General features: G+C 31.9%; 1 protein-coding gene across 10 annotated transcripts in view; it reads left to right on the forward strand.

The window, feature by feature from the left end:
* The first annotated feature begins 9,960 nt into the window (after positions 1 to 9,960).
* Positions 9,961 to 25,564, forward strand: part of LOC148599003 (uncharacterized) — a 32,244-nt gene continuing 16,640 nt past the window's right edge. For all 10 annotated transcript variants that reach the window (XR_015918402.1, XR_015918403.1, XM_088560726.1 and 7 more), the window contains exons 1-6: positions 9,961 to 10,140; positions 11,397 to 11,585; positions 12,559 to 12,665; positions 21,549 to 21,666; positions 21,944 to 22,036; positions 22,339 to 22,476. Coding sequence is in view for 8 of the 10 variants with exons in the window: in XM_088560726.1 (XP_088416852.1) it covers positions 10,083 to 10,140; positions 11,397 to 11,585; positions 12,559 to 12,665; positions 21,549 to 21,666; positions 21,944 to 22,036; positions 22,339 to 22,476 (703 nt within the window). In the remaining 2 variants the exon portion in view is untranslated. The remainder of the gene's footprint in view (positions 10,141 to 11,396; positions 11,586 to 12,558; positions 12,666 to 21,548; positions 21,667 to 21,943; positions 22,037 to 22,338; positions 22,477 to 25,564) is intronic.

The following is a 25,564-nucleotide window of genomic DNA, read 5'->3' on the forward strand; positions in this document are numbered from 1 at the left end:
CTGCAACTGGCTTTAAGACAACTTCGACATCATTATACAATGTAAGCAAAAACGTCCTTAAGCATGAAATTCATCTTTTAGTTATTGTCTGCAAAGTTGTCCAAAACACAGCTGAAACAGCCCAGGGTATTATGAATGAACAGAAATATCTGATATTGGACACGTTTAAAAGTGTTGCAAATTCAATCTTATCGTGTCAAATTGAAAACTTAAGTACCAGTCCACATAAAATTCAACAATAGAAATGTGATTCATGGTAAAGAAAAATCCACCATTCTACCGATGTTTTTTCAGTCTTCATATGTATACATTCACATAACGATAATCATTTCTGCATTCCGATCTGTATTTCATAGAAAATCATTCTTTAATCGCCCACTAAAATCAACCAAATCAAACCGAATCAAGAACGATAACTCTTGCAAAATGCAAATTTCATGTAAAATCTTTATCATTTTTTTTTATCTCAAAAGTGCAACAACCAAATGAAAAACTAAGACTGGTTATTTTTGGGGAATATTATAAAGTGATAAAATGCAAATTTCATGTAAAATCTTTAGCATTTTTTATCTCAAAAGTGCAACAACCAAATGAAAAACTAAGACTGGTTATTATTGGGGAATATTATAAAGTGATAAAATCCAAATTTCATGTAAAATCTTTATCATTTTTTATTTCAAAAGCGCAACAACCAAATGAAAAACTAAGACTGGTTATTATTGGGGAATATTATAAAGTGATAGGGGTATCTGTTCGTCCTTCCCTCCACTACACAAGTGGGCCAATTTCTCATCCAATTGTCTTTCCACACCAGTGAATGGAATTTGATGACACTTCACAAAATGCTTTATTACATAGTCACATTGTACGCCTTGAAAATCATCAAAATATCATTTTTTTTTTCAAAAATTCAAAAAAGTGCATTTTTTGCTATTTTCTTGCGAAGTGAAGTCGCCCTCTCATTTTCAGACTTTGCACATGATCGGGACTATATTCCGTCTTTTAAGCCATATTTTGACCAGAGTTATCATTCTTCCGAAGACAATTCATACCAAAATGGCGCCCGTTTGATGAAAAAATAAATTGTAAAAATCTTCGAAATCTATCGAATATTCGGTTACTAGCTAGTATTATTTAATTTTTAATTTCAAATGTTTAAAACAGGAAACGGAATGGACATTATTCGTGCCAATTTGTCGTGTGGTTTGTTGGGACTTTAATTAAATTAATCTCAATTGATAGTTTGGTAGAAAACCCAAAGCGTTTCTTTCGATCTTCTTGTTTCATAACAGTAGTCAGTGAACAGTTAATTCTCCATTCGAACGGAACATTCCTTAAGCTTGATTCAAGTTCGTACCGACAACTACATGTACAACATGTGTCAATATATTTCAGTCTTGATTTGTCATTAATAAATTTTGAACATGCTTATTGATACTCTTGATCAACTTATATGAAATCATTATGGATTAAGTGGGACCAGGAAATAAAGGACACAATTAAAAGGACAATGCATTACAAGAAGCTTTGCTTTACTCAATCATATATGAATTTCACTGTAATAAATTTGGTAAGGGGTAGAGGTGTAGAAATTCAATTTCAATATATAATACAGTCAATCTTTCAGGCAGCAGCCTAGATGACCAGACAGATTTCATTTTCTACAAAACATTTAGTAACTTACATATGAAGCTTTAAGAAAAAGTAACATTAATCTCAATAAAATAATATAACATATTAATATGCCTGCTTATGGTGTGTGCATGTAAGTAACATGATGCTTATAAATTTTAAAAAAAGTTACCGAATGATGCGCGTTCGTGTTCACTTTTCCCTGACCACTCCCACTTTTCCCTAGTGTCTCTCCGAAATAGTAGTCACTTCTTCTTGTTTTTCCCAAGTAGCTTGAGCCCAGGCTATTAACGTTTGGTAATTGGCTTAACAGTTTTGTTATAAAAATTAAAGAACAATTATCTGCCTTAATACAAAAAAATGCACTTAAATCAAATATTAAAACTAAATAAGAATACTATATATCCATGAACATCATATCTTGGGTACATAAACAAACTGTTATCAAAACAAATGTCAATTCCTCCAATAGAAGTTTAACAAAAATAATATACTAAATCTCTTCTTATTTCGGAAATAGTTATTTCTCGTGTGGCATCAACTGTATTGTTCTTAGGGCTCATTCTAGATTAAAAGCTTGTTATTTGTTGAACAGTTAAAATCTCCTCATAGGAAAATCATCTTTGTTCATCTGAGGTATTTACTATCAGCATTTCCTTAGTTACTAAGTATGGGTCCTCTTTTTTATTCCTGTTCTTAAACCCAATTTAATTTATTTTGTAAAATAGGCTCTCTGGTTTTCATTAAATCTTTTAGTCTTTCTGTTTCCTTCAATGCCCAGCCCATTTCTAATCTTGCACTTGATATAAGGTACAATATTGTTGAAATTTAAAGTTATCGATTGAAATTCTTATAGTCTAGGAATGACAATGCCGAAGAAAGACTCATAACATTATACGACATCAAATTGTTAACGGTGGTATAAAGATCTATCGCATGTTATTAAAGCTTTATCACTCCATTTGAAAGAAATCTAAATCCATTGTTAAAAATAGGCAGGTAAACTTAGAGGGTTGTGCATTAAACATACTTGTGACTGTCTATAAACTGATTGCTTAAATCCTCTGTACATTTCGTACCTTAAACCTACAATAGTAAACATACAATTTTATTACATTAGAACAATTGACACATTTTCTTTAAAAGTTTCAAATACATATACATGTACCTTTATTGAATTGTACTCCATGTGGATATCCTTTAACTTTTTTATATACTCAAAAAGAATAAAAAAGTCCGAAAAAAATCAAATAAGCAGTATATTCAATACTGATAGTATATTTATCAATACTGCAAATGCAAATGTTAAAGTACAAATGTAAAGCAGACTTACAACTTCATTTTCTGGTGCTGGCTTGCATATAACCATATGAATTTCTTTATGTCCATGTAGTGGCAAGTCTAATGACTGAAAAATATACATGTAACAGTCATTTATAAAACAAAAGCATCATGAGAGTATTGAGTGGCTATGCATACTCCTAAAAAATCATTAAAACAAAACATCAGATCCCATAAGTATTTGACGCTTATTACATGTATATTGTTTAACTGCTTATATTGCGGCATGTTCATGTATTAGCCTTTTAAATTATTTTCTTTTAATTAAAATCAGACAAAAATAGAGGCATGTAACCGGGTAAAGGATCTCTGGCTTGTTTGATCCAGAGAATCACCTAAGGTCCCCAGTTGGCAAAGCTAAGACGCACATCTCAAGCTGGTGGTATTACAGCAAGGGGCAAAATACACTATTTTGCAAAGTCATAAGACAGTCTCCTCCCCTAGCCCCTTACATCCGCCTATGTACAAATATTACGTATCTAATTACACTTTTCATAAAAATGTTTTAGCTTCTGTCCGCTTTTCAATTGTAAATCACAGATAGACCCTCAATTATCTATTCTGCTAAAGTACAATTTTGTAAAATTTCAAATATTGAAATAAAAAGACTAACTGACTGACTATTATAAAATCTTAAAAGATGGCCGCCGGAGTAGGAGGTGTGTTAACAACTCTCCTAAAACAATGTAATTCTGATTTTTCAGCAACTAAGGAGTGTCTTGTACTACCAAAAATTGGACAATGGAAATATTACTTCCCTTAGAACAAATTATCCAGTGCATACCACAAAACTTTTGGAAAAGTTATTTTACAACAACTTATTTCAAATACACAGTGTAGTGAAAAAAGTTCGCCATATAGAAATTCTGTGAACACGCTACCTGTTATTGTATTTCTATGTTTAATTCTCTCAGGAGATATACAACCTAACTCTGGGCCGTTATGTATTGGATGTAAAGAAAACTCTACAGTGCCTCCAGGAAACAAAGAATTAGAATGTATATATGATCAATGTGTTAATTATAGTTCTAAAAACTTTGAGTTGGATCAATCAACTGATGATTTATTGACCAATTTACCAAAGGGAATAGTTTTTGGACATATGAATGTTTGTAAACTATTTAGCAAAATAGATCAACTTAAAATCTTTCTTAGGAAATATAAGTTTGATGTTTTGGCAATTATTGAAAGTAAATTTGATTGTAATATTGATGATTGATGATGCTGAAATTAACATTATCAGATACAAATTGTTTCAGCTTGATAGACATAGACATGGAGGTAGAGTTCTCTTCTACACCAATGACAAATGGTCGGTTACGAATGCTATTTCACACGCAAATTTGGAATTCCTGTCTCTTGATTTAAAACAATTAAACTCTCCATTTAAAATGGGTGTTGTTTACAGGCCACCTGACTCCGTAGTACAGTGGTATAATGATTTTGAAACTTAACAAAAGGACAAAATCTCGTGGGAGATTTTAACGTTGACGAACTCAAAAACCATAGAATGAAAGTTGTAATGATTACTATTAATTAAAATCAATTGATTAATTAACCAACTCGTGTAACAAAAGACACAAGAACGTTAATCAATCATATATATCTTTCAAATGAAAGCAACTTCACTACCACCGGTATAGTACCACTGGATATCAGCGACCATCATCTGATATATACTATATGAAAAAAGAACAAAAGTGGTCAGAACATCCATGTTTAATATTGATTTGGAGTCTATCAATCTACCATTTTTTACTGCATGTAAATTTAAGTCTGTCAACATGACAAAATACCCAAAATTTATTATATATTTCAAAATCAAAAACAGAGTATTATAAACGATCTTTTATTATTTCTGGTAGTTATCTATAGAATGATCTGAATGAAACTTTAAAAAAATGTAAAACCATAAAATCTTTTAAATTATGTATTTACAACAATATTATGATCATTAGTTTATTTTTATTGCTAGTCAAACATCGTGTATATATTACTGCTATTAACTTTTATAATTTATGCTGTATATATGTATATAATGCAGGACCATATTACAAACTAGTTATGTAACTAAATATGTTATCCTGTTTAAATAAAGGAGATTATTATTATTATTACTAAACCTTGGTCAAGTAGTGTCAGAGGACAAGATTTTTGAAAGAAATAACATTAAAAAAGCAAAAAAATGTCGAAAAAGGAAATAACTCCAACATGGCGTAACAGATCTTTTATATCCCAGTAGATGAGCACTTATAAATCTCGAGATTAGACATGTTTTTCATTTTCTTTTAGTCGATAATTTCGTAAACAAAAAGTTGTATTGGGAAGAACAAATACCAAGTTCAAATTATTCTGATGTGACATTGACTTCATTCATTAGTTGTAACAAAAATTGACTGATTTCTGTTGAAAACAATACAATCCAAATTTCTTGTGCTGGTAACCTTTACTGTGGTATGGATAATAACATTTGTCAAAATGATGGTGCTATATTTGCATGAAAGCAACAAACCGAAATCATTATTTGCTAAACTAAGTCTGCATCTCTAAAGAGTGGTCCATATTTACCAATCTCCATGACAAGTAATCCCACTAAAGTATATAAAATTACAGACCGTTTACTTGTTAAAAGGAAATCGGGCAAATATGGAGTTGTCACCAAGTGACGACAAGAACTCGCGAACCGGCGAACATTAATAGTACAACAACTGCAATTCGTCTTATGGGGTAAAACTATAATATAGCCAGCTTAAATAAAATAAAAACGTTATAATACAAAAAAGCTATCATTTTTTTCAATTGAAAAACAAGACCGGATATGGCGAAACGCAACACATGCAAAGAGGCATAACATAAAATGAAAACAGATGATGTATTCAGCGGTCACCATAATATTTTTAACAAACGTCAACACACCTTCGAACAAGTTCTGGAAAGCCCCAACAATGAAAGTGATAATTTCTCATAATCAAACGAAAAAGTAAAATGAAGACATAATGAAACATTAAACATGTTAAAGGCAACCACCGCCTTCCGATCTTGTAACAATTTCAGTTATCTATCTTTCGACGTATACAAGGACCACTATATATTTTAAACCTGTAGAAGTATTAATAAAACATGCTGTTCATTAAATTATTTTATTCTTTAAATGTTTCAATAATGCGCATTTTCGGATTTGACGATTATTTGTACATCAAATAGTAATAATAAGTGTTGTCTGGTCATAACACCAAATACTAAACATACATATTTTCGTGTATTTAAAACAAATTACAAGGTGAGATTTAAACTTTGATATAGAACAACAAAACAGGCCAATGTTTACTATTATGTAGACTGGAAACAACTTATGTTATTATCAATAGGTTTCTTTGAATATTTTACATGATGTGAGTATCGGGTTTGTTTTACTTTAATGTTGGTGTTCACAGTTAATTTCTTGTTCACTTGTAAACCTCGAAACTTATGAATTATACAAAGCTAAGCTAAATGTAAAATGTCCATGGTACTAAAATACTCAAGCTGTTAGGAAATCATCCAAAGGTGTTTATTAAAAACTTCGCTTCATTATTGTTTTTGTTTTTTGCTATTTCCAGCAGTAAAGTTAGCTAATTTACCCCACAGAACTGGAGATAAAGGATAATGCAGACACTGTGAAGCCAACCTCATATCTCTACCTACATTTGCAAATCGAGGGTAAAGGAAAACTATTGACCAAACCTTTCGACAAACGTGATGCCTTTTCATTCAAAATTGTCAACTTTCCTTTCATCTGTGGAAACATCCTTTCAGCACCTGCATATGGAATGTTCATATCACAACTCATACGTTATGCCAGAGCTTGCCGAAACTACGCAGACTTTTTGTGTCGCGCTACAACTCTAACAAATAGTCCTTTGGAGCAGGGTTATGTTGTAACAAGATTGAAGTCATCACTACAGAAGTTTTAAGGTCGTCATTATGAACTCGTGGATCATTATGATGTATCCATCTGCATCTGAAAAATGATTTATTCAACGGATCATAGTTTTCCTTTCCTCGTTTGTCTACACCGGACTTCACTTTTTATGAGCAATTCGGCGGGTGTTTATAGAAAAGCAGAGGACGCTTATCCTACCGGTGCAACTGGTCCATGCCCCCAGTTTTTAGTGGAGTTGCTCATTTGCTTTTGTTACTTTGTATGTATGGTTTTAGTTACTTTATGTTCTTTGTTGTGTTTTCCATATCTGGTCGTTGTCCCTGGATTACATTCTATTGATTACCGCTATAATCTTGGTTCCCTTCATTACTCTAATACAATATGTAGCCATTTTGACAAGTAGACATTTTTTTTTAGTTTTGATAACTACCTAAATTTATACAGCGGCTTTAATATAAGCACTTTTGAATCTAGGGTTCGATCCGCGGTGGCGAAGTATAATTTGTTTTAGTCAAATTATGCTCTCCCGTTACACTTATATCATATGTACCTTTAGCAATTACTAATAAAAATGACTGAACATGAGCAGCGAACACCAATAACATGTAGTATTAATTGAATATGCATGCAGAATTCGAGAAGTAAAAATAACATGTTGTAAAAACATCTGCTGGGTAGACCATGCTTATCCTTCGATGCACTAATGTGAAAATATATTTGCTTGGATGGAGAATTTCATATTGTAAGTGCTTAGCTCCAATAATAAGTGAAATCGCCTTACTTGAATATTATAGAATATTTTGGAATTGTAACAAGGGTTCTAGTGACTAAGTCAGTGTATTGAATTTTCACTAATTAAATAGCACTCCAGCTAAGGATCATGCAAAATGTGATTTATGGGTAAAAAGCCTACATATTTTTATTTTTGATTTTTTTTAAATGTCATAGTAAACAGACTATGTGGTTTTTCATATAACCTGTGCTCTTAGGAGATAAAAATTATATAGAATGCACTGTAGATTTCAAAATTAAGGGAGATAACTGAAATACAATACAATTTACTGGATTTTCAATGTTGATTATCTCCTAAGAGCAGGCAGATTTGAATGAATAATTACACATTTCATAGTATAGACCCATAAAACAACTTATTTACAAAAATAAAAATATGTAGCCGTTTTTGGGGTGCACAACAGTTTTCAGATTTTGCATGATTCTTACAAAGACAGTTACTTAAAAGAGCACAGCAACAATTATTAAGAAATCTTATTGCAATTTGACACTTAGAATGTAAAACATGTTAAATACTCAAATTGCAAAGAAAGTATATGATTTTTTTATCAATATATACGATACAAGTTCATGACACACATGTTTAATACGCTATTTCAAAGACTTTTACATAAGGTTCAGAATAGTTACTTGGTTTTCTGAACTAAACATGAAACATACCAAAAATAGAACGCATATCTTTCGTTAATGTATCTCATCTCCTAATTAAATACAGCTTAATACTGATTTATTGTTAAATACAGATGAAATAAGATAATGAAATACATGATTTAGATAAAAAAGAACTAAACAATATACTTGCGACTTTAACGGACAAAATGGCAAAACATATCGCATAAACTACATACTCTGCATGAGGTCAAATGCCTTGTGGATAATGATATCAACTATAACATCTTGATACATGTGATGTCCATCTTAATAGAATTAATGATTGATTCCTAAATAATGCAGTACAAAGGAAATGAATGAACTATTCAAATTCATTATGTAATTTATTGTTAGAATAAAACACTCATTCACGGTCATCTTTATTTGCGGCAATTGATATACTGAACTATTGTAATACACATTTAATCATTATAAGAAGATCAAAATGGGAACAGAGCTTTTATGGAAAATTCATATTATTGCCATTTTTGGTTTTAAACTAATAAAATGCCATATTCACACAGTATCACGTACTTTACATAGGCAAAGCAGTCTTTAGAATGGTAATCAAAGGAACCAAGGTATAGAGGAAATAAAAAAAGAATGTAATCCAGGGACAAAGACCAAACATGAAAAACAGACATATACAACAAAGAACATGTAGTAACTACAATTATACATACGAAGAAACAAAAGCAAATGAGCAACTCGGACTCAACTAAAGTGGTCCTAACTCAACTCGAGAGCATGGACCAGGTGCACTGGTAGGGTAAGCGTCCTGTACTTTTCTAGAAACACCCGCTGAGTTGCTTATAAAATATCATTCAATCATTCGTAATAATTACGCAGAAGAAATGCACTTTAGTAAGGTTAAAGATGTTAAAGTTAATTCAGAAACATCAAGTACAGACATAATTCTAAACCTGAGTGGCACATTTCAATCATTTCTTCACTCAAAAATGTCGACAGTTCGAAGACAATACCACAATTGTACAAAACAAACTGCGTCGATATGATCCTGAGCACTGACCCAAGAAAACTGACCAATTAGAATTAGACTAAATGAAGCAAGTATCGAATGGATATGTAATAATCATACAAGTGTATGCAATACAATAAATAATATATACACAAGAACAATGTTTGATCCAATGACAACCAAACATATTCCAGGAAACCTATTTAGATCAGTTTGTACATGTGTATATAGTATATAACTGTAAAAACGAAACTAGCACTCTATTGGTGTTAACTTGAGATTAATTTCGTTTAAGTTCACACCAAATTACACTAGAGGCGAATTGAGAATAATTTGAAGTTACAAATTTGACAGTTAAGGAACAATGGTATCAAGCCTAAATTTAAAATTTTATTTGTATGTGCAATGCATTTACGTTGTGTGAATTTTCATTTTGTACAAATCTAAGTTGTGTACAATATTTGGGCATATATTTCTACGGATCTTAAGAAGTTAAAAATGATCTTGATTTCTCTGAATCATGTCTTGCATTTGTTTTTATATGGCAAAACACAGGTGGTGTATGTCACATAATACCACGATTTCCAAAATGATTTTCAAATGGAATTGATTTTGGTATTTTTAGACAGACAAAGATAAAAATGTTACCAATCTATAGTTGTTTAAATGTTTCAACGGATATAGAAAGAAATCAATAGACGAGATTTTTTTCCCTGTCAACTTGAGGCAAATTTGTAGATCTAGCAATCTAATTTGCATTTGATAATGGAGTTACTGATATTTCACGCTTTGTTTTATTTTATAGTTCAAACTTATGGAGAACGTAAGTACACATATAATTAACTCAAAGTGAAATGTTAGCATATAATTTAAATAATTCAACCCCTCACATGTTTACTTCCTATGCAGATATTATTTTTATTATCAATTTGATAAATATCTTAAAAGATCGACAGTTGGAACAGGGTCATGTTGCTACAAGATTGAAGTCATCACTACAGAAGTTTTTTGGTCGTCATCATGAACTCGTGGATCGTTATGGTGTATCCAACAACACCATGGAAACTGATTTATTCAACGGGTCATAGTTTTCCTTTCCTCGTTTGTCTACCCCGGACTTGACTTTTTATGAGCAACTCGGCGGGTATTTCTAGAAAAGCAGAGGACGCTAACCCTACCGGTGCACCTGATCCATGCTCCCAGTTTTTACTGGAGTCCGAGTTGCTCATTTACTTTTGTTACTTTGTATGTATGATTTTAGTTACTTTATGTTCTTTTTTGTGTATGTCTGTTGTCCATGTCTGGTTTTTGTCCCTGGATTACATTCTTTTGATTACCGCTATAACTTTGGTTCCCTTGATTACTCTTTTATTAAAATGGCAATACAGTCTTGCTAACCGTACTTCTTGATTTACGATTGAATAGACATTTCTCTGCTCCAAGTTGACATTTCACGGTTCCTTTTAGACATTTTGAAGTTCCAGCATGCCATTTCCCAGTTCAAAGTTGACATTTTGTATTTCACACATGACATTTCCCATTTCAAAATTGACATTTTGCAGTTTCAAATTGACATTTCTCACTTACTCATTGATATTTCTTGATTTTAAATTGACTTTTCTCAATTAAATGTTGACATTTCTCAGTTTAATATGGCGTTTTTCAATTCCAAGTTGAAATTTCTCAGTTCCAAATGAGAAATCAGAAATATGAATGAAGTTGTAGCACTATAGGTCTTTTATTAATTTAAAAGGTCTTATACATGTAGCTACAATTATTTCATATTACACTTATAAATGAACATTTGGTAGCTGTAAATCGCAATATTTGTTAAATTTAGATCAATCAATCAAAACTTCTTCTTTTTATACTATGCCGTAATTTCTGATATGATCTCTCTGCTTTTGGTGGTCATTTAATTCTTCAAAAAACATATAACAGTCTTTCTTTGAACAGCATAGCAATTCCCTTGAATGAAGCAATAACCTTTAACATTTCGTGTGAAGTTGTATCATTTTGTTTTTTTTTTCTGTTTTTTTCCCTGCTGTATTTTCTAATGGATATACAAATATTTTTCAGTCACTCCAACCTTTTTGGAGGGCATCTTAAATATCACTGACTCATTGAAAAAATGTCAATCTTTGGGAGGACAGTTTGAGGTAAAACCTCTGTGCCGCGCTGTTCACAAGACCATTTACTCAAAGTATCCAGAGTTAAGAATATGGAATGGAAAATATCTTACACATCCCAGCTGGATATCTTTGAAAGGTAATACTTCAGCATGTGTTGTCATTTTGTGAAGAGAGAACCAATCACTGCTGTATCTCTCTACATTTGCAGAAAGATGGAATAACTTTTAATTATTTTTGTTCAACTTTGAATTTTCTTGTTAAATTGTGTCGAGAAGTACAAAACATTTAGCAATATTTGAACTACTGTGGTTTACAATATTTTGGTAGTAACTATTTGTTTTCTTATTATATTAATAATTGACCTTAAATTTAATAATTTTAAAGTGATTTCGTGTAGAAAAAAAGACATGAAAAACAGACAAACACAACAAAGAACAAAAAAGTAACTTAAATCATACATACAAAAGTAACAAAAGCAAATGAGCAACTCGGACTTTAAGCACTCTACGAAAAATCTAAACTTACCACAAAGTTTGCATTATTCAATGTTAAAGCTTTGAATCTATGTAAAAGTCAATCATATTGACGTGTTGATCCTTTTCGACGAGTAGTTAGAATTTAATCCGCTAACAAATGTTTGCAAAATATTAAGGAAAATGACCTGTAAGAAATTAAATAATTATGATAATACGAATCAAACATGAATGATGAAAATGCAGAGAACAAATAGCAAATTCCCGAAATTAGTTTTAGGGACTATATCACCATTGCTGTCTTTTTTAATTTGTTCTTTATTTAATTTAATGCATAAGTAAGTTAGAATGTAAATACAAAGAAAGTATAATTTTATTAGCAACTCGGTGAGTGTTTCTAGAAAAGCAGAGGACGCTTACCCTATCGGTGTACCTGGTCCATGCTATAAGTGTTTAGTGGAGTCCGAGTTGCTCATTTGCTTTTGTTAATTTGTATGTATGATTTTAGTTACTTTATGTTCTTTGTCGTATTTGTCAGTTTTCCATGTCTGGTCTTTGTCCCTGGATTCCATTCTTTTGATTACCGCTATAACCTTGGTTCCCTTGATTACTCTTTATATATGGATCATTTATTAGGTTGTTATAGATTGAACGTTACAAAAGCCAACCGCACGAAAGACATGAAGGGTTATCTTACATCCTGTTTGCTTACTGGAGACAAGCATCAAGGGATAGCATTTAATGTAGGTTGATAAATGTTGTATTAAATAAACTAGAAATATATTTTTTAGGATTGTGGTTTCACATCATATCAATTCGCAATTTCTCATAGATGATCCACATACCCGATAGAAATACCCAATATTCATTAAATCTGAAAGCAATTTGAATTTTTGTACCATTACAGATTCAACTTTTATATTTTCTAATCCGTCAAATTCAAAACTGGAGTTAATTTAATTTGAGATATTAAAGTAAGTCAAAAATGAATTTAATTAGTAATCAAGGGGATCAAGATTTGATTCAAAACCTAGACGCTTGGCCAACGTATTACAACCATACGTCTGATTTGCGTTTCTAAATGAGTAATCTAAGTTTCTAACCGCATATATCAGACATTCAAGCAAATATTCAGTTTTGAAGGTCATGTCAAATAAATTGTTCTCAATTACAGATCCAGAGATTTACAAAAAGGCTCTTATCGGTAGCCAAAATATTATTCTCAACCAAAACGTTTGCATCCTACCATATTTCAATAACATACTTTACAATATTTGAGCACCAACAAAATTAACACATTTGCTGGTATTAACTCAGTAAATACAAACAATCATAATGGATCCAGCATGTCTTGCCAGACATCCATTCAATCCATATTCAATTACATTTTACAAGTTTGAGAAAGGCTTTGTTGTGTATGTCTGTTTTCCTTGTCTGGTATTTTACCCTGGATTACATTCTTTTGATTACCGCTATAACCTTGGTTCCCTTGATTACTCTTAAATTGAATCAGAATAGCATTAATATCAAGACAAACATAAAGTGTGGGATTATACAGGACATAATCTTTTCACATAAGGATGTTGAACATCATGTTTATCCATACATTTTCATAAATAGTTTATTGGTACGTGGGCTGAGATAACCCCCTCCCAAAAGCACCCCTTTGATTTTCAGATTCCCTTAAACCTCCAACTTATGAATCATTTTGTCGCCAAAAATTAACTGAAGCATTTTGGTATTTTTTGTTGAGGCAAAAATCAATCATTTTCGTTATATATTTTTATTCTTCTAACTTTTTTTCTAAAAAACGAAGTGAATTTACATATCTTAATATCATTAGACAGCCAAATGTTTTGTAATGGTTCCAAAATAATTTCGGTAACACTCATGGTATTAGAGTACAATTGAAAATATGTACCCTTACCCGACCAAAAAATCGCTTAGTTAGACATAATTTTTATGTCAAAGTTCGTAGATTATTTAAACGTAAGTATAAACGGATTATTTGGTATTTTCTATTTATTACTATCACTATTTCCTGCGCTAGAAGTTTAACAAATAAGCTTCTGGAACAGGGTTATGTTGCTACAAGATTGAAGTCATCACTACAGAAATTTTATGGTCGTCATAATGAACTCGTGGATCGTTATGGTGTATCCATCAACACCATGAAAACTGATTTATTCAACGGGTCATGGTTTTCCTTTCCTCGTTTGTCTACCCCGGACTTGACTTTTTATGAGCAACTCGGCGGGTGTTTCTAGAAAAGCAGAGGACGCTTACCCTACCGGTGCACCTGGTCCATGCTCCCAGTTTTTAGTGGAGTCCGAGTTGCTCATTTACTTTTGTTACTTTGTATGTATGATTTTAGTTACTTTATGTCCTTTGTTGTGTATGTTTGTTTTCCATGTCTGGTCTTTGTCCCTGGATTACATTCTTTTGATTACCGCTATAACCTTGGTTCCCTTGATTACTCTTTCTTTTGCTGACTTGTGGCGACTTTTCAATAAAAAAATAATTTCCTTGAAAATTCATAGTTCTTTTGTGTCGTGTTACAATCATTTATTGTTGTTCCTTTTTCGAAAACTTAGAGGCTATCAATATGCTAGCAACCAAAATCATGTAAGAACTGCGATATAGGAAACACACAAATCCATTATAGAGTGATAATCTGTATTTATGATATTTCCTCTTTTTAATAAAGGATATAACAGACACTATGAAGTCAGCCTTCACCCACACTAAGAAATCAATGGTAAAGAAAACCTATTGACCAAACTTAAAATGACAAACGTGATGACTTTTCATTCAAAATTGTTAACTTTCCTTTCATCTGTGTCAACATCCGTTCAGCACATGCATATGGAGTGTTCATATCACAACTCATACGTTATGCCAGAGCTTGCCGAGATTATGCAGACTTTTTGTATCGCGCTAGAATTCTAATAAATAGGCTTATGAAGAAGGATTATGTTGCTACAAGATTGAAATCATCACTACAAAAATTTTATTGTCGTCATCATGAACTCATGGATCGTTACGGTGCATCCACATGTGCCATGAAAACTGATTTGTTCAACCTGTCATAGTTGTCCTTTCCTCTTTCGTCTACCTCGGACTTGACTTTTTATGAGCAACTCGGCGGGTGTTTCTAGAAAGGCACAGGACGCTTACCCTACCGATGCACCTGGTCTGAGAAATATTTTATTGGGTTTATTTAAAAATATCCTTTATATATTACTTGGTCTAATTCGAAAGTTATGATATTATATACATACCTCTACCGGATCATACAAGATCTTGTTTGAACAACGGTGTGTAGAAAATAAGAAATGCTGAAAATTATTCTTTTATGATTGTATAATAATTGTAACACTAACAGGAAAATCTAAACGTTTGAATTGATCATATATGTTGGATACATTAGTATCTTAATTACGAGGGACTAAAATATGAGATTTACTGTTTCGGTATGCCGTGAATGAGAATTTTGTCTGATACTGAGACCAGTTTTCTACGGGTAGGGGTAATGTTCTAACTTTTTTTTCTAAATTCGTACATTTTTTTTGCAATTTGTTTTTATAAATTTTGAAATATGAAATAGCCACAAGTCAGCAAAAGAACCACAGATGTATCGATTGTGATAAGAGTAAACCATTTTGCTGAAGCATTACATGTAATACTAAGACAGATATATGCAGAAAAACATATTATTACAAATTGCATTGAGTTGTAAAGTTGCGGAGGGTAATACAATCATAGTTTTTAAGGGGTCAGAGAGAATCAAGAGTGTCATTTATAATTCTAATGAATTAGAGATTTTTCGATGGAATAGATATAATAGTTTTGATGCTACATCATATATAGATACCTAAATATATTTTGTTTATTTACATGTGATCTCTAAGGAAGACTTAGTCGCTCAAAAAATTGAGTCACAATACCTTTGCTTATTATGTCATTCGGGTACAAATATAGACTAATACTGAAAAAGAATTTCAATATATTCTTTTGTGACAAATTGATTCGATAATGGTAGGTACGAAAGTACTTGATGTTGATGACCGGAAGGAGAACTGTTTTAACTCAAATCGTCAGCCCCATTTAAACACAATAACAAATCTTTATAAGTTTAAACATTAGTCTGTCCATGATATAAACATATGTGAGGTATAATGGGTGCAATTTATGTATTTCGTAATAGCTATTCTTATATTATTGATAACAGCTTTATTGTTTTTAAATATCGTTTAACCACAACAATAAGAGTATTTACTTCCTCATTTCATCGAAATAGTGTTTCTTGAAAATTATTATCTTAAAAATGATCACAATGATTAAATCTACATGTAGGTTGTTCTTTGATATAATACATGCAAACTCTTGTTTAGCTGTAAATGATCCACCAATCAATTCTCACTTGTGTTTGCTATCCCTATCCCTACATTTTTTTATCGGATATAAAGTTATTTATGATTTTGTATCAGATTTTATTGCTATTTCATCTTTTTTCCATAATTTTCAAACATCTTCTCCAGTATTTTTTTTTTCTGTAAGCTAAAAATTATAAAAAAAAAAAAACAGGGTCATACATATACCATTATATGACTGCAGATTGCTGTAGTTTATTTTGTTTGATTTAACTGATGTAGATCACATTATAAAACAAAATGCAATGCCTCATCGACCCACCACAAACACAAGTCTGAACGACAGATTGCTGACTCAACTATAGATTCCTACAATCTATATTTAAAAAAAACAGATCACTACAAATAAAAATACATACAAATCTGTACGTACGTACCTTAAGGTCATGAAGTAAAGTTTACAGCTTCAATCAAAAAGTCACGTTAAGCTTGCTTACCAGATCTCAAATATTAAGAATTAAAAAATTAAAATTGACATACATATTGTTCTACCATTAACAACAACAAATGATGCACAAATCCTCACGGTTAGCATTCTTTTCAATTAACAGACATACAATGCACAGGCATTTATTTCCTTTCATCACGATTTATAATTGATCAAACATTTGAAATCCTTCTCAACATAATTGAGTAATCAAACATGATTTCTGTACATGCACAATGTGTACAACAGTGCGCCACACTATATGTATATTATATTTATAAAAATTCCACATTTTCAATTTGAATATGTTTCACAAGAAATTACAATGACAACCTGCATACATATTTTCATATACTGCAGCTTAAAATCACAAGAGAATATAAACAACATTTTTCAATCTATTTGTGCAACCATTTGATGACACTTCATTCTTAATCTAGAAATTTAGTAGAACTCTGTTTTCTTTCGTTTCTGTCTTAGATAGAGTGAAACAACATTGTTTTAGAGCAGCAAAATTGTCTTATAAAAACACATAGGAAAATAGCTGGCAATCCATTCAGAATCCAGGATAAATTAATTTTACCATAATGGAATACAGTTATACCGGAATGGACTGCAACCAAATTTCAAACATGTCAGTTTCAGTCCCTACAACAAGAAGAAAAGCTAGTATTATACCTTATATCTGGCTTAGAATTAGAACAACAAGAACAATGCTTTGCATGGCACGGCTTAATACAACCGCAAAGGTCGAACTCTGAACAGTTGGGGCATGTATGGACACATTCCAAACCTTGCTTTGCGAGTATGGCACAAATCCAACGCAGTTCATACCCTTATACTTAAAATATTATCCAGAAGTAAAAAAGATACATATTTGTACCTGTCTGAGTACACAACCCAAAACATGTTTTGTGGTATGGCACTATGTTGTAAAATGTATATGAAATCCATTCATTTTCACTCAACTAATAGTCTGAACATAAGGAAAATGCCTGTTTCAGACAGCCAGCTTTTTGGCCCCTTATACCCATAATATTAAAGTCTTAACCCCCAAATTATATCCAAGCCTTCCTTTGGTGGTATGAATTTTTTTTATCCGACTTCAAAGCGACCTATTTACTAATAATCAAATTAATGTCTGTACAAAAGGAAACGTCATGTTTCAGGTCCCCATTTTTGGCTACTAATTTCTTAGTCAGGTCTTGACCCCAAAATGAATACCAGTCTATCCATTGTTGTATCGAATATTGTGAAACAACTATGCTATTACTGGAGTTATGTAGTTAAATGCCATGAAATGCTTATCTTTGGCCTCTAATTCTAAAACAGTTTGGACCATAATCCCAATATCAACTCCAACCTTCCTTTTTGTAGTTTGAAACCTTGAAACCCAGTTTCTCATTTACTATTGTTACTTCTGTTACAACAAAAATGTCAAGGTCAGAAATAACCTCTTAGAAAGATGAAGCCAACAAGAGACAAATTACAATTTTACATTTTTTTTTATTAAACTAAAAAAGTAATGAGTTACAATTTACAGTAATTATAATTACAAAAGTTACTTATCAAGTTACTTATTAATATACAGTCTGGATAGTTTGCTAATCCGTCCAACGTTTGATATCCAATTTTGAATTTTTTGATATAGCAGAAACCCCAAAGTTAATTTGAATAGTATTAGTCCGGAACAGAATAACTTCAAGCACTTAGTCCAAGCTACAAAGGTGTACTCAGAAGTCCAGTGTTAAAGAATGAATGTACTCACAAAATAGCATTCAGTCATTCATCATCAAATAGATTCATTTCCGTTTCAGATGTTCAGTGTTTATATGAATCTTACAATTATAGCAAAAATACAGCATCCTAACACTTTGTATGTATTATTGTAGTAGTTTTATGTTCTTTATCGTGTGTTTCCATTTTCAATGTCCGGGCCTTGTCCTTGGATTACATTCTTTTGATTTCCGCCAGAATCTTGGTTCCATTGATTACTCTTTCATTATATCAAAACGTTTTGTGCATGTTTTAATTAAGTTACATGACGAACGTCAGGGCAAAGGCGTTAACGTTTCTGGACCTGTGTGACTGTTATATTTGTCACCAAATTGCATGTAACATGTTTATCTTCAATATATGCAAAAACACTACAAATAAATACAGTGTGGGGTATAAAGAACTTGAAGTACTGTATGTATGTACATATGACAGCATATACTGCTGAAAAAAGTGACCAAGTGAAAAGGTAATAAACAGTTAGGTATTAAAATATACACATGATGCAGCTATAGTGCATGTGAAAAATAAATCCAATACAAATATGTATAAGTCCCATCACTTAATTTGGATTTTGGAAAAAAAATAGAATTTGCTCAAAAAAGTATAAAGAAAATTAGACCATTATAAACAAGATGTACACTTTACTTCATCTTGCAAAGACAACACACACTCAACTTATTTTTCAATTTTATGCACTAGCGGACAAATCAATAAGTCCTTTGGTAAATATGAAATACATTTGTGAGGGACTTGGAGTTGTAGACATAGTACCGGTCATAAAAAAGGTAATTTCATATATATCTAAGCGTTAACTCCAAGAAAACCTGAGAAATATGTTACGGAAAAATGTAATAGACTGAAAGGCAAGGTGATTAAAATATCTAATAAGTGGGGTATAAAAAACAATTGTGTTAAGTTTCAAAATTTTAAGTTGCATGTAATATGATGCGGGTCTCTCAAATTATACTGTGACATGTGAAGAAAAAATCATCGAAAATCGTGAAGAACGTCAGTTACCCAAAATGTCAATACAGACACTTTAAATAATTATAACAAACAGTTGTGTATATCGGATGTTGTAAATCCAATATGAAAATTCGAAAAGATGGAATGACATTCAAGCTTGATCCGTCCCACCTTTTTGAAAAGCCTTAATTCAAAAACTAACACAGGAATCAGTTTTGTTCACAAAATAGGGAATGCACATGACTTTTCATTCAGGATTGTCAACTTTCCTTTCATCTGTAGCACCTGCGTATGGAGTGTTCATATCACAACTCATACGTTATGCCAGAGCTTGCCAAAACTACGAAGACTTTTTGTATCGCACTAGAACTCTAACAAATAGGCTTCTGGAACTGTGTTATGTTGCTACAAGATTGAAGTCATCACTACATACATTTTATGGTCATTATCATGAAGTCATGGATCGTTATTGAATTTGAACATCGTATCGTGCAAAGCAGGTATAATCGTATTAATTCAACATGTTTTGAGTTACAAATTACAAAATAATTTTACATAACAAAATGTGACACAATACTACACATATGGAAGAGGCAGTAAAATATGTTTTATGTTGCAACTTTGAAAGAAAGTTTTTACTTAATCTCTCAAAGTGTCTATCTATTAAATTTGTTCAATAAACAGGTAAACGAAAATGAGGAAGTACATGCGAATGTTGTACATGAACAAGAAAAAACCTGTAGCGAAATTTAAAAAAAATCACCTGTGTATCATTGCGTCTGTTTTTTATATTGATATATAAATGTCATCCCAGTTGGTGGTACATTAAAATCCTGACAAAACCATATCCACAAAGAATAAAGCTTTAAAATTGCAGTTAATATAATAAAACTTTAGGTGTGTTTTCATTGGATTTTGGTTTAAGTATAATAAGCGCTCTACCAAAACTGAAAAAGGAACCTCAAGGAAAACTTGATTAAATGTTCATGACTTGAAAAGACTTTGTAATATAATGTTTATTAGCAATTCGGTGGGTATTTCTAGACGAGCAGACGACGCTTTTCGGATGTTTCTAGAAAAGCAGAGGACGCTTATCCTACCGATGCACCTGGTCCATGTCACAGTTTTTAGTGGAGTCCGAGGTTTACTTTTGTTACTTTGTATGTATGATTTTGGTTACTGTGTGTTCTTTGTTGTGTGTGTCTGTTATCTATGTCTGGTTTTTGTCCCTGGATTACGTTTTTTTGATTACCGTTATAACCTTGGTTCCCTTGATTCCTCTTTCAAATACAAGTATATTACCTCTCGACTAATAAAATAGTTGGAAGGGAATATTAAATTTGACATTCGATTTTTATATTAAAACAGATGGCGTCATGTTTAAAAAACTATAATTTTTTTATAAGCACTATTTATATATGATTTAGTTCCTAGAAAATATTAGCCTCTTTTATTATCTGTGTTATCTGCGCAAATCTTTTGTATATGTTAACCTCTGGTAAATTACATATGCCGTCATCTTCTGTAAAACAACATATTGTTTTGTTTGGAGACTAAAATACTTGAAAGGCGATAACTTCATATTTTTTCGTATAGGGGATTGGGAATTGGGGTTGATGTATGGGGATAGGGATTTTAGAGGGGAGGATGGGAACATTATTTTTACATTATTTATATATAACAATGTATTATATTTTATTAAAATTTTAGTTTAAATGCTGAAATTTTTAAACATGAAATTTAATTTATAACATTAATATTTGATAAGAAAAATACAGAGGAATTATGTTGGGAGATTGGGATTTTTTTCTATAAGGATTGGTAATTGTCAATGGAGAACGGGGATGGGAATAACAGGGAATGGGAATGGGGGATTGAATATGGTATAAGTGGGAAGTTTATACCGTTCAAATGCTGTTATATTTCATCTTCGAAATAATTTTTATGGCATTTCAAATGCTGTGTTACTTTTTATACTATATGTCACTACAACAATTACATAGTTTATCCCTATTGATTAGGATGGTTTTTGCCAATGTGGTGTAAACAAGTGGACAGTTCAACAAGATTTACTGACTTGTGCTAATCCTGGGCAAATAAATACATTTCCGGCAAACATCAAAATGTATGTTTTTCAAGGTATAGTGTACGTTACATCAATTTGTTTTATTTCGTTTTGGTAATTGTTTTTCTTTTTTTCCCTCGCCTTCTCCTAACATAAAAAGAAAAAAAATATATCATGCTTAGAAAAGGAAACAGGTTTTATTACAGAAAGAAATTATATTAATGTAAATAATGTATATATAAAATGCCATATCATATTCTTACGACGCTATGACAATGTTTTGTCTTGTTTTAATCAGGTAAAATACTTGACAATTCATTGTATCTCTTAATATATAAATTTCTGTTTTAGAAATCAAAACGTCACTTGGATTCAATACTACAAATGCAACGTGCTATTATGTGAAACGTCATGATAACCATACTTCCCATAATACAGAATGCCGTATGTTCTTTTTCTTTATCGTTCTATTTTTTCTCCTAATTACTATTGAACTTTTTTTTATTTCCTTCTAATATTCAAATATGTAATAACTAAACAATTGAGATCTTCTTAAGGAGTGATTTCAACAGAAGTAAAATATTTAACATAATCATGATTTTAGCATTGCTCTTAAGCATGTTCCTGCTGTTGTACTCTCACTCTATTGTGACAGTCAATAAATACCATTTTCTACATTTCAGACAAACGATTTTTTGTTGATGTTGTTTGACTTAGTTATTATTAAATAATTTGTTTGATTTTAGTGGGAAACGACATAACTTCTAGATGTTTTAAAAGCTGGGCCAGCAACTGTGGTTTAAAATGTCCGTCACATTCAGGAAAGGAAAATGATACTGTGGAAGGATATTTTCGTTTTCAATTTAATACTTCATTACAAAGCAGTAAGTAATCATCATAAAGTGATTTGGCACCTTGTATTGTATTAAGTAATTTAATGTTTTAGCTGCATAGAATCTTCTTCTCCTTTATGGATTCGATTACAATTTGATGCCTTTGTCATTTGATACAGATGCATGTACACTGCAACCAGGACAACGGACATGTTTTTAAATGACGGGACAACTGGTAATACTTATCTGTTATAAGCCTTGGATCTATGTTTTCGAAAAAAAGTTAAGATCCCGAAACATTTGAAAATATGATAATATTAGTTTACTTTACTGGTAAACTTGAAAGTCAATGAATTCGCTCCGTTTGGTGAACAAGTGTTTCAACAGCCAATGGGCATCTTGATGAACTACAATTCATAATAGATAAAGATGGTCAAGCATTTTCTATTTGCACTTCCAAATATTTTTTTATAGCTCTTTTCGGTAATATATTATCCCAAGCACTGATTTAGTCTGCACAACGTATTACATTCAATGTTTATTATCAGTGATAGATGTATGAAAAATAATAACAGTAATATGATATATACTGCTACCATACACTCCAGAGAAAAAAAAACATTAAACCTGTGCTTTCCTCTTTTGATCTCTATACCAAAGACGACGATCTTTGGTATATATATATAAATTACAAAGTAATGTACAGTGGCAATCTTCGATTACACATGAATCGAGAAAAGTAAAGAGGAGAAGCTGTTTTGTAATTTCGATATTTTTAACAGGTCTATGTCCAATTAAACAAAATTGGGTGTTTCGATACCGATTGAGTTAGAGCGACGTTGATCGAATAATTATTTACTGGTCTCTTTGAAAATAGTCCCTGACTGACATGCTACTTATGAACACAGTCTTTTTATTTTGTATGTACATTTCTGCAATAAAACTTCAAGAAAACAGATCATGTCATATTTTACTAGAAGATCGATCAAGTCATTATTGAATGTTAGAAATACTTCAGTACATTACCTATTTTAGATTAACTTCCCATTCTTATGGGGCATAGGGCAGTGGTGGATGGAGAATAGGATATTGGGGCTTGATGAATGGGTTTTAGAGCATGCGGCATTGTGAATGGGTAATGGAAATCATGAATGAGACAATGGGGAATGGAGAATAATTTTGATTGGTCAAGTGATAAGATAGTTCTCCCTATTTCGCAGCCAATGTACCATTATATTTCTATGATAACAATTGAATTTTGAATAAAACACGTGTATCACAGTTCATTATTTATTGACATTTTCTTTAGATATATTAAGTAGAATAGTTTCTATTATAAAAGTATGTTCATGCTCATACGATTTCTACCATTATTGAATTCGATGAAGCACTATCTTTTCTAATAATTTTGCAATAACTGTCAACTTTACCTCGCGCTAGCTATTTGTAATAGTACCGTCTGTGTTTTTTCACTTATATGTAATGGTTGTTATATGTTTAAAAGAAGTCATCCGAACATATTGAGTCTGAAAGATTATGTACGATGTTGGTTGACAACAAGACTGCTAGAAAGGGGTCACTTGTCAATTACCATTTATCTCAATCTCAATCTCAATCAAGAAAAAGTCTGATTTTATTACCAGAGTTTTGCACTGCCTATCGTTTATTTTTCTGTATGTGACTTCCTTTTGAATATTTGACTCAAGGATTTTTTTTTTTGCGTGTTTGTGACTTCACCTTTGCACCGAATTTTTCAAATTTTAATTTCGTTAGATCAGAATGTAATTAAACTTGGTGTATCCAGAAAAAAAATCGCGAGCGTCTCGGCCGCCATTTTCAAAATGGCCGCCAACGCAAACGAAAATTCTAATTTGTCCAATTTTAATGAAAATTTATATCTAGTTCTTTGAGGCGTCCCGATTAAAATTCTACGGCTCAATCGGCAATTTCAGCTACGTGTCGGAGTCCATTTTTAAAATCGCCGTCACCGCGATCGAAGATTTTGATTTGTCCGACTTTGATGAAAATTGATATCTAGGTTCTTTAAGTCGTCCCGATTAAGAATCTGCGGCTCAATTGGCATTTGAGCTCGTTTGGACCGGCATTTTTAAACTGGCCGCCGCTGCGTTCGAAAATTTTAATTTGTCCGATTTTTAGGAATATTTAAATCCAGGTTCTTTGAGCCATCCTGATTAATAATCTGAGCTACGTATCCACCGTCATTTTCAAAATGGCCGCAATCGCGGTTGAAAATTCAAATTTGTCTGAATTTGATTAAAATAGGTATCGAGGTTCTTTAAATTGTCGCAAGTGCGAATCTGCGACTCAATCGATAATTTGAACTACGTATCGACCGCTATTTACCACAATATCAGGTGTAGAAGCATGTCTTGTCATAACTTAAAGACGTTATCTCCCGGAACTTCCGATTGGGTGACTAAATGAATGAGGTGATTGATCATTTCGTGGGTTGACCAAAAATGTATCTCCACCAAATAGAAGAGTCTGATTTTATCACTTGTGAATTTTTTTCAAGAATAACTAAGCTGAAGTAAACAAAATCAGTAAATCAATGTGAAATTGAGAGTTTAATAAGTTCTTGTATCGATAGGGTTAATTGGTGTGGTACAAATGTAGCACATGCGGTTTCTTTATCTTTGCATTGTGTCGGCAAGCGACTCACATAATCTGTAAACGCGGTTTGCAGTTTGCAATTTTTTATTTGATGGCTTTAAAAACAATTACAATGTGAACGACAGCACAGAATATAGACGTGGTTACAGTCCTTGAACCAAATACCGTAAAATACAATGACAGCTCTGTGGACACGTGATACGATCACCGGTATAATGAATCGGTTTGACGGATCGATGACTGATCGGAAACTGACCAGTGATCGATGACCGATCACAATTTTTGTTGCACGGATCGGTTCAGTTACCGTAATTAGTGTTTATTAGATTATTAAATGATAAGGAAAATTTCTTTTCGACACTGTTTTAAAAAGTCAAATTTTCGATATCCTTTTACATATTTTAAAATGCAAATTAACCGTGAGTGTAATTTGAAGGTAGCTTTGCACCTCTCGTCGTTTTAAAGTTTTACTACGATTACCAGACACATTTACTACATATATATT

This window comes from Perna viridis, chromosome 14 (assembly GCF_037379345.1).
Source record: "Perna viridis isolate PV_CMFRI_1.1 ecotype Kerala chromosome 14, ASM3737934v1, whole genome shotgun sequence".
NCBI classification, from domain to species: Eukaryota; Metazoa; Mollusca; class Bivalvia; order Mytilida; family Mytilidae; genus Perna; species Perna viridis.